The sequence below is a fragment of the Manis pentadactyla genome, chromosome 4 (genome assembly GCF_030020395.1).
Source record: "Manis pentadactyla isolate mManPen7 chromosome 4, mManPen7.hap1, whole genome shotgun sequence".
Taxonomy (NCBI): Eukaryota; Metazoa; Chordata; class Mammalia; order Pholidota; family Manidae; genus Manis; species Manis pentadactyla.
The window spans coordinates 110,783,587-110,800,924 of record NC_080022.1 but is presented as its reverse complement, the minus strand read 5'-3'; the positions used below and the strand labels follow the sequence as shown (position 1 = coordinate 110,800,924).

At 39.6% G+C, this 17,338-nt stretch overlaps 1 protein-coding gene across 3 annotated transcripts in view; it reads left to right on the top strand.

Moving 5' to 3' along the window:
* Window positions 1–17,338, top strand: part of OTUD7B (OTU deubiquitinase 7B) — a 66,158-nt gene that overhangs the window by 25,121 nt on the left and 23,699 nt on the right. For all 3 annotated transcript variants that reach the window (XM_036900452.2, XM_057500655.1, XM_036900454.2), the window contains exon 2: window positions 10,815–10,964. In XM_036900452.2, the coding sequence (XP_036756347.2) occupies window positions 10,880–10,964 (85 nt within the window). In that variant the 5' untranslated portion in view covers window positions 10,815–10,879. The remainder of the gene's footprint in view (window positions 1–10,814; window positions 10,965–17,338) is intronic.

Below are 17,338 nucleotides of genomic sequence, written 5' to 3'. Positions count from 1 at the left end.
TCCAGTGTTCAGTCATCAGAATCTTTAAGGGCTTAAGAGAACTTTTGTTCCTACAGACTATTCTTCTTAAAGTTGAATTTACTGAGAACCAAACCTTGGACTATCTTTGGCTTTAGCTGAAAGGAAAAAGAAAAAAAATCACTGGCAAATAGACATACTGCTCTAGATCTAAAAAAATAAACGTAGCATTTCTGTTTCTATTCAAGCTACTGTTGTGCCAATATTATAACAACAGACTTTCTCTCTGACTCTCCTCTTTTTTTCCAAAGGTCACTTCCATTGTACAAGCCTTCCAAATTCTTAAATTCTTAAATTAAGGTAATGCAAGGAGCCTTTTATCAGTAGCACTGAAAAAGACAAATGCCAATTTATAAGGAGTTTTCTGAACTTCTCTCTGATCTTTATATTTGCATTCAGCTATTAATGGAATTTGTCTCTTAGAGATTCGTTTTGCTATTTGTAGGCCTGATAAAAAACTAGAAACTCTTGAAAAAAAAGTTAAATCTTACTCTGACATTTATACAAACCAGGGCAGTGATAAAGCCATGGGACCAATTGCATATGTTAAGCTAATAAATTGTTTTGGGAGGTAAATTATATGATTGGGTTGTTTTCTCCTCTTCATTTTGATTTAGGGGGAGAAAGTAGACATTCCTTGAGTATGCACTGCAATAATGGAAGTACAAAACAACTCAGAATTCTGCAGGGTTGGTAGGACCAGGTCTTCCCAATAATCCAAAAAATAGGCAACATGTATGAGATTTTAAAAATATTATAAAATCTTTAAATCTGGAATGAGAAGTAAGGGGTGAAGATGGGGAGATAGGACTGATTAAGAGATTGGAATTTCAGTAAATATGTGTGGAATTGCTCTTGGAGATTTGGGAATGAATGAGCTGTTCAGCTGTGTCTGTACATCTAGGAAAGGACAGTCATTTTTCTTTTGCTGTTATTTTTGAGAGACTTTATGGTAGAAGGTACAATTAAGGGAGCCCCTTTATGATATTTTCACGAAGGCTCAGAATTGAAAAACACTGGAATGGGAATGATAAACTGGGTACTGTGTGTGTATTTTAAGACTGCCTTGGAAATGGTTGTAGGCCTGGAGGATTTGTTTGGGAGGAGTAGAGGGAGCTTTTGATGGAAATATACAGGATCTGTGTTGGACATCAGTAGAGTGAAGCAGAGTGTGTGGGAGGGTTTAGGCAGAAAGAAGGCAACTGACATTTTTTGTGTATTTATTTAGGCACTGCCCTAAAGGCTTTACGTATCTTATTTAATCCTAACAAGATGTCGGAAGTGCAGATACTTCCCCATTTATTTATTTATACATGAAGAAACAGAGGCACAAAATGGTTATATCACCCATGATCACACAGCCCTTAGTAGCAGATGGGGGATTTGAACCTAGATCTGTCTGAATTCAGAGCCAATTGACTCTCTCTCAGTCTGTCGTGGAAAGAAATTAAAGCAGTGAGGGTGGACCTCTATGTAGGTGTTTCCTCAGTCCTCCTCCCTGGACTAAGTGTGGTATAGTGCAAATGTCTGATCTTGGGAGCCAGTAGAGGCTGGGTTCCTAAAAATCCTGGTTCTACCACTGTGTAACCTTGGGTAGATCACCTCTTTGTGAACTTTAGTATCTTCATCTATAATACGTCTTCATCTGTAATACCAGGTTAACAATATAAACACACCTCTTTGAATTGGTTGGAAGGTTAAATGAAATACTGTCTAAAACTTTAACAAGTACTACTTCCTTTCACTTCTTTTCTTCCTTTTTGATCTCTTTACTATCTCTGGGTTGTAACACTTAGTGCTACATAGGTCTCTTTAGTATGGAATTTGGCCATGTTCTCTTTTTCCTAAGAAGATTATATTTTGTTTCTTTCACGTGGAAGGACCCATATTAACTAAAAGCAATCTGCCAAGACAGTCTTTCATCTCTCCCTCCCACCTAATCGAGAACTGTGTGAAATTTCTAAGGGTTTTGTCCCTCCTCTTTCTCCCTGTCTGGATTTTTCAGGATTCACATTGTAGACATGGAGGACCCTCTGACCTTTGAATATTCTTGATAGTCTTGAATGTTGTGTTTTTCTAGTGAGTTTTGGGAGCATTTGGAGAGGACTCAGACACAGCTGTAATGCATCAGTAGAACCAGGAGAATGGGTGAAACTTTAGGGGATGTTGTAGATGAGAGAATGGGGTCAGTAATTTCTCAGGCATTTAAAAGTAGCTGTATTATCTACAATTGGTATATAATTTGGGGTCATTTTTCTCTGTTACTAAGTAGGGCCCTCAAGAGAGCATGCATATTGATTTTAATATTGGTTGTAGCTAAATAATATTTAGGAAGAGAAATCTGTTGCAAATAAGATCATATAACAATCTTGAGCAAATGTCCTTGGGATGAGCCATTGTTTTAGACTTGCCTGTTTATAACAATGATTATCTGATTATCACGTAACATATGTCTGATTATCAACAATACCCTGCATGTGTGTGTGTTTGTATTTGGGTACTGTTCAAGTACAATTCAGTTCCATCTGAACAAAAGTTGAGTACCAACTAGGTGCTTGGGTACTAGGGATAGAGAACAAGACAACATTCCTGCCCCCAAATTGCTTTTGGTCTGGTGGGAAGACAAACATGTAAATAAACACAGTACTGTGCAGTGTGATAAATTATGTGATATAGGTAAAGTACAAGGTGTATCACTAAGGAGGAAGTGGGCAATTTAACTCAGGAAGGTAAAGGTTTTGCAAATGAGGTAGCATTCAAGTTAGTCTTAAAAGAAGAGATAGGCCTCCTAGAGCAGGAGCATTCCAGGCAGAGGGAACAATATGTGCAAAGGAACTGAAATTTGAAGCACATATGGACTTGGGGAACTACCAGTACAGCAAGGGGAACTATAAGAGGCAAGCAAGGCTGGAGAGTTAGGTAGAGCTAGATGATGAAGGGCCTCATTTATCATGGATAGGAATTTTGATTAGCCTCCACAAGCAATCAATGGCTAGAGAGAGGAAGAGGAAGTAATTAGGGAGCTATTTCCTGTGTACCAGGTTATGAAAACCTGAGAGGGAATAAAAGTGATGTAACCTGTGGAAAGAGTTGGGTGGATTTGAGAAAATTTCAAGGTAAAATTTGTAAAACTTAGGGAAGGATTACTTGTGAGTGAGGATAAGGCAAGAGAGAAGTTAATCCAGGCTTGTGACTTTGTTGACTGGGGGAATATGCCATTTTCTAGAATAGGCAATACTGACAGAGGAGTAGTTTGAAAGAGTGAGGGACAGAGATGAGAGAATGAGCTCATGTTTTTATGTGTTGAGTTTGAAGTGCATGTGGGATTCCCAGATGAGGTGGAAAGAATTTGGGGCTATGAATACATGTGGAGTTATCAGCATTTGGGTGCTCAAGGGCATGAATGAAGTTTCTCATGGGGATTTTTTAAAATGAGAAGATAGAAGGCCTGAATTTAGAACTGTAGGGGCACTAAATTTTGGTGCAGGCACAGGAGAAAGAGTCCACAAAGATGACCAAGATGCAGAGCCAGAGAGGCAGGAGGAGTGGTCAGTAAGTGTCAAATGCTGCAAAGACACCACTTTTGATAAGCAGTAAGGAGGGTTGTGATGATCTTATCTATGAGTCAGTGCCATTCTCTTTCAATAGAAGCCTATTTGGGTAAGTTAAGGGCTGAGCCTAAGGTGAGAAAGTAGCATCAGTGAATGGAGTCTATATTAAGGAGTTTGCAAGGAAGAGGAGAATGGCAGCTAGTAGGTAGGGGCAAAGGAGGAAATGTGAAGGAACTTCCCTTGCTTTGCTTCGTAATGTTTTCTGTGAAGTTGGAGGCAAGGTCATCAGCCAGGAGTATGGGAAGTGGTAAGGATTGGGTAAGAGGCTCAAGGAGAATGGTGAAGGTAGTGGAGAGCAACTGAGAAGACTGGTTGAGGTACCACTGGAAGTCATTCCTTTCAGCTGCTGTCTTTTGCTTGATTTTGGGTATTCTGCAAGGTCACACGATCTTGTGTTGCTCAGTAGCCTCATTCAGTGCAGAGAAGTTCACCATGGGAATCTATCCAGGTTGGGCAGGTGAAATAGAAGGATGAAGGACCCAAATTTTTGTAGGAAAATAAGTTACCAGTCATTGGGTTCACATTCACTTAGGCAAGAAGGGCCAAAGTGGAGTCTATCCGTTTTCCTCCATCTTCACTGCTATTATCCTAGTCCAGTTTACCATAATCTCTTATGCAATTATTTTCTAAACAGTCCTTTCTGCGCCTTCCAAACTATTCTTCTCGCTACAACCAAGATGATGTTTTAATATAATTCAAATCTGATAATGTCCTGCCCCCACTTAATACCCTTCAATGGCTTCTCATTACTTTTAGGATAAATCTCAGTCTTTAACAGAGCCACTAGGCCTTCATCATTCTTTGCACCATTCTTACTTGGCGTTCCTTCCTGGCTCAGATGTTGATATATGTTTCCTCTGCTCAGAGCATTCTGTCTTTCTCATTTGTCTCTCAAATTCCTACTCATTCTTTGGTCCTTAGATGTATTATCACTTCCTTGGGAGAGCTTTTCCTTACTCCCTGTGGGAGATAGCACCCCCACCCCCAATATTTCTTTCTTATAATTCTTTGTGAAATCTTGTGTTTTTTTTCCCTCCTTACTGGAAGTTTTGTGGAGGTAGAAATGTTTCTGTCTAGTTCACTGCTGTGTTCCTAATCCTGACCATAGTGCCTGCCACATAGTAGGCTCTCCATAATTTTTGTTGAATTAATGAATAAGGTGGTTAAGGAATTGCGTGTCTCAGTCTGACATGAGGATATCTTGAGGTGAGAGAGCAGGCTTAGTTGTAGAGAGGAAGAACTGGAAGGAAATGAGGTTGTAGCCATAGTAAGATGTTGGGAATTGAAAATTTAGAGGTTTTCAGGAGATGGCAGTGTCCATTACTGAGTTGTTGGAGGAGAGATGGAGGTCTCTGCATTTGATGAGATTATGAAACTGTAAGGCAGATATGGTAGATGGATTGTGCAGATGGGTGTTGAAATTGCTGAGGAAGGTAGGAGAATTTGAAGTGAGGAAAATACAAGGCAGGTGTCTAAGTCTTTAATAAATATATGAGAGAGGCATATCCCTTTCTATAGTGAAAAAATTAAATGGGTAAGAATCAATGCAGTTCTGGGATCTCTAATATCCTCATGCCTTGAGAAGCAGTGTGGTACAGTAGAGAGCATGTATCTAAAATATCTGGTTCAGACTTTGGACAACCCACCTGACTTTTCAAGCCTTAATTGTTTTTGTATTTGTAAACTGAAAATAAAAGTCTGCTGCAGGAGTGTTGTTGTTAATGAATAAGAAAGGCAGTGTTTTTGAAACTGCTTAATACTAACTTTTTAGTTATTATTCTTTATTGCTGTCATCACCTCAAGAGGGCATGGAAGTGGAACTTCCAAAAGGAAGGATTTTGAAAATATAGGCAACTGGCTAGCTCACAATAACACTGTATTGTTGATCCACAACAAATATTTATGAGAAGTGCTTTATCTAATCATTTCCCGTGAAAATTCCATCATTCTTGGGAGATTTTATTTCTCTGGAGAACAGAACAAGGACCATTATGTGAAAGTTATAGGGGGATGAAGGCTGGTGATTTAATTTAGAAAAGTATGTTCTAACTATTAGAATTGTCCTACAATAAAGTGGACATCGTGGCAAAGGAATGAGCCCTCCATCAAAGCTTGCATTCATCCGGACAGACTGGATTTATCTGGTCATAGATGTAGCAGAATGATTCTTGCATAGGGACAGTTGTTGAATTAAACATCTTCCTGTTGCAAGATTGGAGGATTTTGACTGAAGTTGAGATTTGTCTAATGACCATTCAGTCAATAAATATTTGAATGCCTCCTCCTGTTTCATTTGAAAGTTTGAAAGCTAGTGTTTTGTTTTCTTTTTTTCCTTCCTGTGTGCTGAGACAGAGCTAAGGACTGTGGGCTTTAGTCATTGCCTTGGATAGTCTCCCATTTGGAATTTGAGAAGCTCAAACCAGTTGTTGGTGATGACATAACAAAAGCTGCTTTTCTCACCTACTGGGTGGAGTTAGGGTGGAGTCCACGCATGCACCTGGAGACACCAAATATGAGAATATGCTGCCAAGAAGTTTGGTTTAGTGTTTGAATTTTTGAGCAAGTCATTCTAGCTAATTTTGGACCTCTAAATTACTTTTTTAAAATATTTTTTGAAAAGAATGACCTACTGTGTTGGCATATGAGATCTATACCATAACATTGATGGTTTTCATTGGCTTTTCTCACTCAGAAGCCCGTGTCTGGCTGGACAATTACCTACATGCCTGTGGCTTTATCACCTCTTCTTTCCTGCTGAGTACTTTTTGCTGACTGCTATTTGTGTGCTTATTGTATGTTTCCAACATTCTATTAGAAAGTTATTAATATGGCTTTACTAAGTTGCTTTGCATTTTTTTTCCCCTTTCATTTCTAAAATTTTATGAGCTGGTTTAGATGGCAGTCTTAGAGTAAAAATGAGGGGAAATACATTTTTTTCACATTCACATAGCCTTTTTAAATTATATAAATGGCTCATGGTCAGTTGAAAACCTTGTACTGTTCTATACAATTTTTTTTTTGTATCATTAATATACAATCACATGAGTAACATTGTGATTACTAGATTCCCCCCATTATGAAGTCCCCACCACATACCCCATTACAGTCACTGTTCATCAGCATAGTAAGATCCTATAGAGTCACTACTTGTCTTCTCTGTGCTATACTGCCTTCCTGGTGCCTCTCCCCCCCACCACTACATTATGTGTGCTAATCGTTTTCTCCCTTATCTTTTTCTCCCTCCCTTCCCACCCATCCTCCCAGTCCCTTTCCCTTTGGTAACTGTTAGTCCATTCTTGGGTTCTGTGAGTCTGCTGCTGTTTTGTTCCTTCAGTTTTTGCTTTGTTCTTATGCTCCACAGATGAGTGAAATCATTTGGTACTTGGCTTTCTCCACCTGGCTTATTTCACTGAGCCTAATACCCTCTAGCTCCAGCCATGTTGTTGCAAATGGTAGGATTTGTTTTCTTTTTATGGCTGAATAATATTCCATTGTGTATATGTACCACATCTTCTTTATCCATTCATCTACTGATGGACACTTAGGTTGCTTCCATTTCTTGGCTATTGTAAATAGTGCTGTGATAAACATAGGGGTGCATATGTCTTTTTGAAACTGGGCTGCTGCATTCTTAGGGTAAATTCCTAGGAGTGGAATTCCTGGGTCAAATGGTATGTCTATTTTGAGCTTTTTGAGGAACCTCCATACTGCTTTCCACAATGGCTGAACTAATTTACATTCCCATCAGCAGTTTAGGAGGATTCCCCTTTCTCCACATCCTCTCTAACATTTGTTGTTCTTAGTCTTTTCAATGCTGGCCATCCTTACTGGTGTGAGGTGATATCTCATTGTGGTTTTAATTTGTATTTCTCTGATGTTTAGCGATGTGGAACATCTTTTCATGTGCCTGTTGGCCATCTGAATTTCTTTTTTGGAGAAATGTCTGTTCAGATACTCTGCCCATTTTTTAATTGGATTATTTGCTTTTTGTTTGTTGAGGTGCGTGAGCGCTTCATGTATTTTGGATGTCAACCCCTTATCGGATGTGTCATTTATGAATATATTCTCCCATACTGTAGGATGCCTTTTTGTTCTGTTGGTGGTGTCCTTTGCTGTACAGAAGCTTTTCGGCTTGATATAGTCCCACTTGTTCATTTTTGCTTTTTTTTCCCCTTGTCCAGGGAGATATGTTCATGAAGAAGTTGCTCATGTTTATGTCCAAGAGATTTTTGCCTATGTTTTTCCAAGAATTTTATGGTTTCATGACTTACATTCAGGTCTTTGATCCATTTTGAGTTTACTATTATGTGTGGGTTTAGACAATAATTCAGTTTCATTCTCTTACATGTAGCTGTCCAGTTTTGCTAATACCAGTTGTTGAAGAAGCTGTCATTTCCTCATTGTATATGTATATCCATGGCTCCTTTATCATGTATTAATTGACCATATATGCTTGGGTTTATATCTGGGCTCTCTAGTCTGTTCCATTGGTCTATGGATCTGTTCTTGTGCCAATACCAAATTGTCTTGGTTACTGTGGCTTTGTAGTAGAGTTTGTAGTCAGGGAGTGTAATCCTCCCCGCTTTATTCTTCCTTCTCAGGATTGCTTTGGCTATTTGGGGTCTTTTGTGCTTCCATATGAATTTTAGAACAATTTGCTCTAGTTCATTGAAGAATGCTGTTGTTATTTTGATAGGGATTGCATTGAATCTGTAGATTGCTTTAGGCAGGATGGCCATTTTGACAATATTATTTCTTCGTATCCATGAGCACAGGATGTGTTTCCATTTTTTGGTATCTTTAATTTCTCTTATGAGTTGCTTGTAGTTTTCAGAGTATAGGTCTTTCACTTCCTTGGTTAGGTTTATTCCTAGGTATTTTGTTCTTTTTGATGCAATTGTTAATGAAACTATTCTCCTGATTTCTCTTTCTGCTAGTTCATGGTTAGTGTATAGGAATGCGACAGATTTCTGTGTATTTGTATTCTGCAAGAGAGAAGATTGAAATTCATTTTGCCTCTATGCTGTTGGTTTTGGATTATTCCTGCATTTAAGTTATTTGGGCTGCTGCCATCTTCTGTGACCTAATGTAACTGAAGTGGGTTTGGAGAAGGAATTCTTGTCTGTATTAGGGGAGGAAGAAGCCGCTCATTCATCTGTGAGTTCTGAAGGAATTTAATATTTAAATATTGAATATAAGGAAATTATTTGTTTTATAACTTAACGTTTTGGCTTTGATATATCTTCAGCCAAAAGTTATTTATTTATTAGTAGCCTTTTCTGACAAGTGTTACACTGAAATGGAAGTAAAGTAGACAGTGATAATAAATAGCCAAAACAGAGAATGTAAGGATCATAGTGTATGAGGCTGAAGTGAACTGAGGAAGTTTATATTAAACCTGAAAAGGATCTTAGAAGTCACTGAATCCAAGTGTAGGATATACAGGAAGCATGTGAAACCCTGTGAGTAATATGACCAAAGTCAACCAGCTAATCATATATAGTTGTAGGTAAAAATCATAATGTGAGGGTGGTAGAAGTAGTAACAGTTTAATTGATGTCTCTTTAGGAAGGACAGTTTCTAAAACTTCAAAAGATGGATTGGGACCAGGTGAGACCTTAGAAATAGAGGGCTGATAGGAAGTATGAAGTGCCCTACCATTTGTGATCTGCTAAGTTAAGCCTCAAATTAATTGGTCTGGTGGTGGGTGATGTGGAAGTTCACTTAGTCATTTAATCATCAGGCATTTATTGACTGCTTGCAATTAGATGCTGTGTTAGATGTTGGGGCTACAAATGTAAATAAAACATGTCCCTGCACTCGGACCTCTTGTAATAGTGGAACATGCAGGAGATAATATTTTGCCATCTTCCTCTCTAAAAAAAAATTGTTAATCAAGTTAGTGACCTACTGATTTTATGACTCATAGATCATTGCTGGTTTTTTGCCTTAATATTTCTGAAGAATGCAGAAAATCAGGATCTGATCATACCAGTAACCAAGTTGTGTCCTAGGGTCTGGGGAGATGTGAAGAAAAAAGTATCCAAGTCACCTTTTAGACTTGATTGTTTAGGAGATGTTTCTGAAGTGACAGTCATCTGAGTCATCCTTTACCTTTGAGAATTCTGCTTTTGGCTTTCCCCAAAAGGCCAGGGATTGGTGGGGATGGTAGGACAGCCATGTACCTGGTGACTTTATAAACAAGTCCTCTTCTACAGAGAACTGTAAACCTTCTCATGTGGCAGAATTTGGGTAGAGATTGTTCTTCACTCTGTTACTGCTTCCCCAGCTGGAACTGCTAACTTCAGAGGAATGTAGATCCATGCTAGGCTAACAACTCAGGGACATAGTTTCTGCCAAAGTCAAGTCTAAAAGAAAAGTTCTTTTTCAGGTGAACGTAAGTGGCAGTCATTTGTCCTGGGTGGAGAAAGGCATGTTTCCTGGGTTCATGGACAAAGTTCATGGACAAAGATTGACTTATGTTATGAACGTTTGGGATCTCCACTTTGCCTTGCATCATAGCTTATTGCTTTATTCTGAACAGTGTATGGCTATTAGTTTGTTCCTCTCATTTCCTCAGCTAGCATCAGAACACTAATCAGCTCTTAAGGTATTTAATGTTTAATATTTCATTCATTCATTCAGCAAATATTTACTAAGGGCCTGTGTGCCAGGGATTGTGCCAAATGCCAAGTGGTACATGCTGCCCTACATTAGTGAACAAGACTCACAATCACTCCTCCCCTCAGCCTTCTATGAAATTTATGTATTAGAGGAGAAGGCTAGATAGCAATTAAAATAATTTCATGGTATATCAAGTGCTGGAAAGAAATGAATAAGGTGCTACGTAGGAGAATGCAGATGGGGGAGTTGGTTCTTCTGGGTGGTGGTCTTTTGCTTTCTTCCATTATTTTGGGTAAGCAAACTGATAGGTAAAAATAGAATACTCTAGAAAGGTAAAGGAAAATCATTATTCAGAGTGGTACTATAGTTTTGTGGTTAATGTGGTAGTTAAAAAATTAATGAGGAATTAGGAAACTAAATGGTACTTTTTATAATAAATTCAGCTGAAGTGAATGAGCTAGGATAGTTAGTTTCCCCATTTGGTTAGGAAGCTGCTGATAGTAGGCTATGATCATCCCATTCCAGTGTAGTTTGAGGCTTATATGTTTAATTTCTTCTCAGGTGGAGGTCTGAAGTTTGATCTATGTCCTCCCCACATCAGTTGCCTGAAAGTACTTAATGATCACATGACCTTGGACATGGATGCTGTCCTGTCGGATTTTGTCCGTTCTACAGGAGCAGAGCCAGGGCTGGCCCGAGATCTCCTAGAAGGTAAGGAGTCATCAGGGAAGAATAAGAAAGAAAGTTAAATGTGACATTTATTTTTAGGATGATCCGGAACATTTAAGGTGATCAGAAGTATACTTTGTGTCCAGTAGGCCTTGCATTTAAGTTACTTCTAATAATCTACTTTGTGTATGACCCATCATAATTTTAAAATGCAAAATCCCCTTCTCACCTTAAATTTTTGGGGTAGCTTTCTCCACTGTTAATTTATGCTCAGGTAATGCAAGTGAAATTTTATATTAGTCCATTAAAAGCATGATTCTAGATCTGCAAGACTTCCTCTTTATATATAAATGACTTTTAGATTATCATATTTGGGGTCATCCATGATTTTATTTCTTTCCTTCCTAGTTTGTATGGGTAATCTATGTAGAGTGAATTAATTTAATGTGTTCATTTTGCTGCTTTGTTTATGTTCATCTGTATATATACATAAGTGAATGTTCCAGATTTTAAGGTCCTTAAGGCTTGAAATAATGTCAGTAGGAGTCTTTGTTTGGAGTCATAATTAACAGATGGTTTTTGATGATGATAATCTATAATGATACAAATAGGTAAGTTTGTGAGGAAAGGGGCAAGTTCTGAGCATACTTAGGTAATTTTTTAGATTGTCAGCCCTTAGCAAGCTGTGACAGTTTGATGTAGCAACCTGCGAGGAGATCATTAGTTTGGAAAGGGAAGATCAGGGCTTCAGTTCAGTTTAAACTAATTCAGTACGACTTTGTCCTTAACTTTCATTTTTAGTTTAATCTTCTACTACTTCTCCTGTACTTCTGTGCTCTAGACAGGCCTGCCTTGTCGTCTTTCCCTGACTCTGTCAGGTTGTTTCCTATGTCTGCAAGTGTCCTTTCTTCCTTTTCCCATAAGTCTCCTCAGCCTTCAAGATTCAGCTCAAATGCTTCCTCTTCCTCTTATAACATGTGTTGAACACTTAAATGTGTTCAGTATTTGTGTGTTACTTGAAATACATTATTTTATTCTTACAATCACTCTAAATATAGGTTTTATTAACTCAGATTCATAGAAGTTAAGTAGGATTTGAACCAAGGCAATCTGTTTCCAGAGTCTGGATCTTAACAATTAGGTTACAAATTAATGCTTGTATGCACTCTCTCTCATTCTCTCCCTCTCACACATGTACCATGTGCACACATACTCAGGCCATGAAAGACAAGTTGAGGGTGCTATGGAAGTTTAAGAGAGAAACCTAACTTAGACATAGAGTACAGAAAGGCCTTTCTGAGGAAGGGACATTTGAGCTGAACCTGGAAGGGTGCATAGGAGTATAAGACAAAGAGATGTGTAAAAGAGGGTGTTTATGTAGAAGAAATAGCTTATATAAGGACCCTAAAGTGAAAGAGTCTGATACATTGGAGAAACTGATAGTGAGTGAGGTAAGAAGCATGATGCAAGAGTCATAGGAAGCAGGTTGGATAGGCAGGAAGCAGAATATGGGGGGCCTTTGTAGGCCATGGTTAGGCATTTAAATTTCATTCTTAGTTCAGGTGGAAGCTGGTGAAGGATCAAGGGAATGACATGATGGGATTTGAGTTTTTAACAGTATACTGGTTGAAGGACATGGAATGGATTGGAGGGTGGCCAAAGAAGAAGTGGTCAGTCAAATGAGTTAAGAGTATTGCCATAGTTTGGGTGAGAGATAATGGTGACTTGGACTACAGTGGTAGCTGTAGAGCGAGAAGTGGATGGATTTAAAATAAAATTTAGAAGGGGAATCGAAGGACTTGATTCCCACGTTTTCTCTGTTTCTTGCTTATTCCTTTAAAAGTTAACTCTGGGCGAAGGGGTCTGGGAAGCCTGGTTTTCTGTGAGAAATAGTCTCAGCCCACTTGCAGCTGCTCGCGCCCGGCGTCTTCTTTCCTCATCATGCTCTAACAGGGTCTAACATTGAGGACCTTGAGGACTGAGGCTTGGAGATTAGAAAACCGAGGTCTGAAAGTCACCCTGATAAGCCCATGCTAGAAGAGCAGTGCAAGTATCCCGAAGTCCAGAATAAATTTCAGGAGAAGATCGTAAGATGGCGGCGTGAGTAGAGCAGCGGAAATCTCCTCCCAAAACCACATATATCTATGAAAATATAACAAAGACAACTCTTCCTAGAATAAAGACCAGAGGACACAGGACAATATCCAGACCACATCCACACCTGAGAGAACCCAGCGCCTCGCGAAGGGGGTAAGATACAAGCCCCAGCCCGGCGGGAGCCGAGCGCCCATCCCCCCAGCTCCCGGCAGGAGAAGAGTAGGCAGAGCGGGAGGGAGACGGAGCCCAGGACTGCCGAACACCCAGCCCCAGCCATCCGGGCCAGAGTGCAGACACAGTGCGTGCGCAGGGGGCCCTGGATGCTAGGGAAACAGGGCAGCAAGAACAGTGAGCGGGCACCGGAGGCCGGGTGCTGGAGGACATAAGAAAAGCGAGCGACCAATTTTTTTTTTTTTTGCTGTTTTGTTTTGGCGAGCGCTTTTTGGAAGTCTTAAAGGGATAGGGACCCCAATACTAGGGAAACAGGGCAGCAAGACCAGTGAGAGGGCAACGGAGGCCTGGCGCTGGAGGACACCAGAAAAGTGAGCGACCATTTTTTTTTTAATTTTTATTTTTTGCTGTTTTGTTTTGGCGAGTGCTTTTTGGAAGTCTTAAAGGGATAGGGACCCCAATACTAGGGAAACAGGGCAGCAAGACTGGTGAGCAGATGCCTGAGGCTGGTGCCGGAGAATAAAGAAAAACGAGCGGCCACCTATTTTTGTTTTTTTTTTTAATTTAAAAATTTTCTATTCTTTTTTTTTTTTTTTTTTTGTGGTTGTTGTTTTGTTTTGGCGGGTGCTTTTTGGAAGTCTTAAAGGGGCAGGGCGGGACAGTTAATCCAGAGGTAGGGAATCCGGGGATCTCTGGGCACCCTAACCCCTGAGCTGCAGGGAGCAGGGAGGCCGCTTACGGAGATAAATAGCATCCCAGATGCTCCCCCTCCAACGCGACTCCAAATGAGCCAGGCCACGCCCACAGCAACAGCAGAGATAAACTCCACAGCAGCCGGGCAGGAAGCAGAAACCCTGTCTGCGCGCAGCTGCCCAGCACAAGCCACTAGAGGTCGCTGTTCTCCCAGGAGAGGAGGGCCACAAACCAATAAGAAGGGAAGTTCTTCCAGCCGTCACTAGTCCCAGCTCTGCAAACTATTCCTATCACCATGAAAAGGCAAAGCTACAGGCAGACAAAGATCACAGAGACAACACCAGAGAAGGAGACAGACCTAACCAGTCTTCCTGACAAAGAATTCGAAATAAGAATCATAAACATGCTGACAGAGATGCAGAGAAATACGCAAGAGAAATGGGATGAAGTCCGGAGGGAGATCACAGATGCCAGAAAGGAGATTGCAGAAATGAAACAAACTCTGGAAGGGTTTATAAGCAGAATGGATAGAATGCAAGAGGCCATTGATGGAATTGAAATCAGAGAACAGGAACGCATAGAAGCTGACATAGAGAGAGATAAAAGGATCTCCAGGAATTAAACAATATTAAGAGAACTGTGTGACCAATCCAAAAGGAACAATATCCGTATCAAAGGGGTACCAGAAGAAGAAGAGAGAGGAAAAGGGATGGACAGTATCTTGGAAGAAATAATTGCTGAAAACTTCCCCAAACTGGGGGAGGAAATAATCGAACAGAGCACGGAAATACACAGAACCCCCAACAGAAAGGATCCAAGGAGGACAACACCAAGACACATAATAATTAAGATGGCAAAGATCAAGGACAAGGAAAGAGTTTTAAAGGCAGCTAGAGAGAAAAAGGTCACCTATAACGGAAAATCCATCAGGCTAACATCAGACTTCTCGACAGAAACCCTACAGGCCAGAAGAGAATGGCATGATATATTTAATAAAATGAAACAGAAGGGCCTTGAACCAAGGATACTGTATCCAGCACAACTATCATTCAAATATGATGGTGGGATTAAACAATTCCCAGACAAACAAAAGCTGAGGGAATTTGCTTTCCACAAACCACCTCTACAGAACATCTTACAGGGACTGCTCTAGATGGGAGCACTCCTAGAAAGAGCACAGCACAAAACACCCAACATATGAAGAATGCAGGAGGAGGAATAAGAAGGGAGAGAAGAAAAGAATCTCCAGACAGTGTATATAACAGCTCAATAAGCGAGCTAAATTAGGCAGTAAGATACTAAAGAGGCTAACCTTGAACCTTTGGTAACCACGAATTTAAAGCCTGCAATGGCAATAAGTACATATCTTTCAATAGTCACCCTAAATGTTAATGGGCTGAATGCACCAATGAAAAGACACAGAGTAATAGAATGGATAAAAAAGCAAGACCCATCTATATGCTGCTCACAAGAAACTCACCTCAAACCCAAAGACATGTACAGACTAAAAGTCAAGGGATGGAAAAACATATTTCAAGCAAACAACAGTGAGAAGAAAGCAGGGGTTGCAGTACTAATATCAGACAAAATAGACTTCAAAACAAAGAAAGTAACAAGAGATAAAGAAGGACACTACATAATGATAAAGGGCTCAGTCCAACAAGAGGATATAACCATTCTAAATATATATGCACCCAACACAGGAGCACCAGCATATGTGAAACAAATACTAACAGAACTAAAGGGGGAAATAGACTGCAATGCATTCATTCTAGGATACTTCAACATACCACTCACCCCAAAGGATAGATCCACTGGGCAGAAAATAAGTAAGGACACGGAAGCACTGAACAACACAGTAGAGCAGATGGACCTAATAGACATCTATAGAACTCTACATCCAAAAGCAACAGGATATACATTCTTCTCAAGTGCACATGGAACATTCTCCAGAATAGACCACATACTAGGCCACAAAAAGAACCTCAGAAAATTCCAAAAGATTGAAATCCTACCAACCAACTTTTCAGACCACAAAGGCATAAAACTAGAAATAAACTGTACAAAGAAAGCAAAGAGGCTCACAAACACATGGAGGCTTAACAACACGCTCCTAAATACTCAGTGGATCAATGACCAAATCAAAATGGAGATCCAGCAATATATGGAAACAAATGACAACAACAACAACACTAAGCCCCAACTTCTGTGGGACACAGCAAAAGCAGTCTTAAGAGGAAAGTATATAGCAATCCAAGCATATTTAAAAAAGGAAGAGCAATCCCAAATCAATGGTCTAATGTCACAATTATCGAAATTGGAAAAAGAAGAACAAATGAGGCCTAAGGTCAGCAGAAGGAGGGACATAATAAAGATCAGAGAAGAAATAAATAAAATTGAGAAGAATAAAACAATAGCAAATATCAATGAAACCAAGAGCTGGTTCTTTGAGAAAATAAACAAAATAGATAAGACTCTAGCCAGACTTATTAAGAAGAAAAGAGAGTCAACACAAATCAGCAGTATCAGAAATGAGAAAGGAAAAAATCACGACGGACCCCACAGAAATACAAAGAATTATTAGAGAATACTATGAAAACCTATATGTTAACAAGCTGGGAAACCTAGGAGAAATGGACAACTTCCTAGAAAGATACAACCTTTTAAGACTGTTCCAGAAAGAAACAGAAAATCTAAACAGACCAATTACCAGCAATGAAATTGAAGCAGTAATCAAAAAACTACCAAAGAACAAAACCCCTGGGCCAGATGGATTTACCTCGGAATTTTATCAGACATACAGGGAAGACATAATACCCATTCTCCTTAAAGTTTTCCAAAAAATAGAGGAGGATGGGATACTCCCAAACTCATTCTATGAAGCTAACGTCACCCTAATACCAAAACCAGGCAAAGACCCCACCCAAAAAGAAAACTACAGACCAATATCCCTGATGAACATAGATGCAGAAATACTCAACAAAATATTAGCAAACTGAATTCAAAAATACATCAAAAGGATCATACACCGTGACCAAGTGGGATTCATCCCAGGGATGCAAGGATGGTACAACATTCGAAAGTCCATCAACATCATCCACCACATCAACAAAAAGAAAGACAAAAACCACATGATCATCTCCATAGATGCTGAAAAAGCATTTGATAATGTTCAACATCCATTCATGATAAAAACTCTCAGCAAAATGGGAATAGAGGGCAAGTACCTCAACATAATAAAGGCTGTCTATGATAAACCCACAGCCAACATTATATTGAACAGCGAGAAGCTGAAAGCATTTCCTCTGAGATCGGGAACTAGACAGGGATGCCCACTCTCCCCACTGTTATTTAACATAGTACTGGAGGTCCTAGCCACGGCAATCAGACAAAACAAAAACATACAAGGAATCCAGATTGATAAAGAAGAAGTTAAACTGTCACTATTTGCAGAT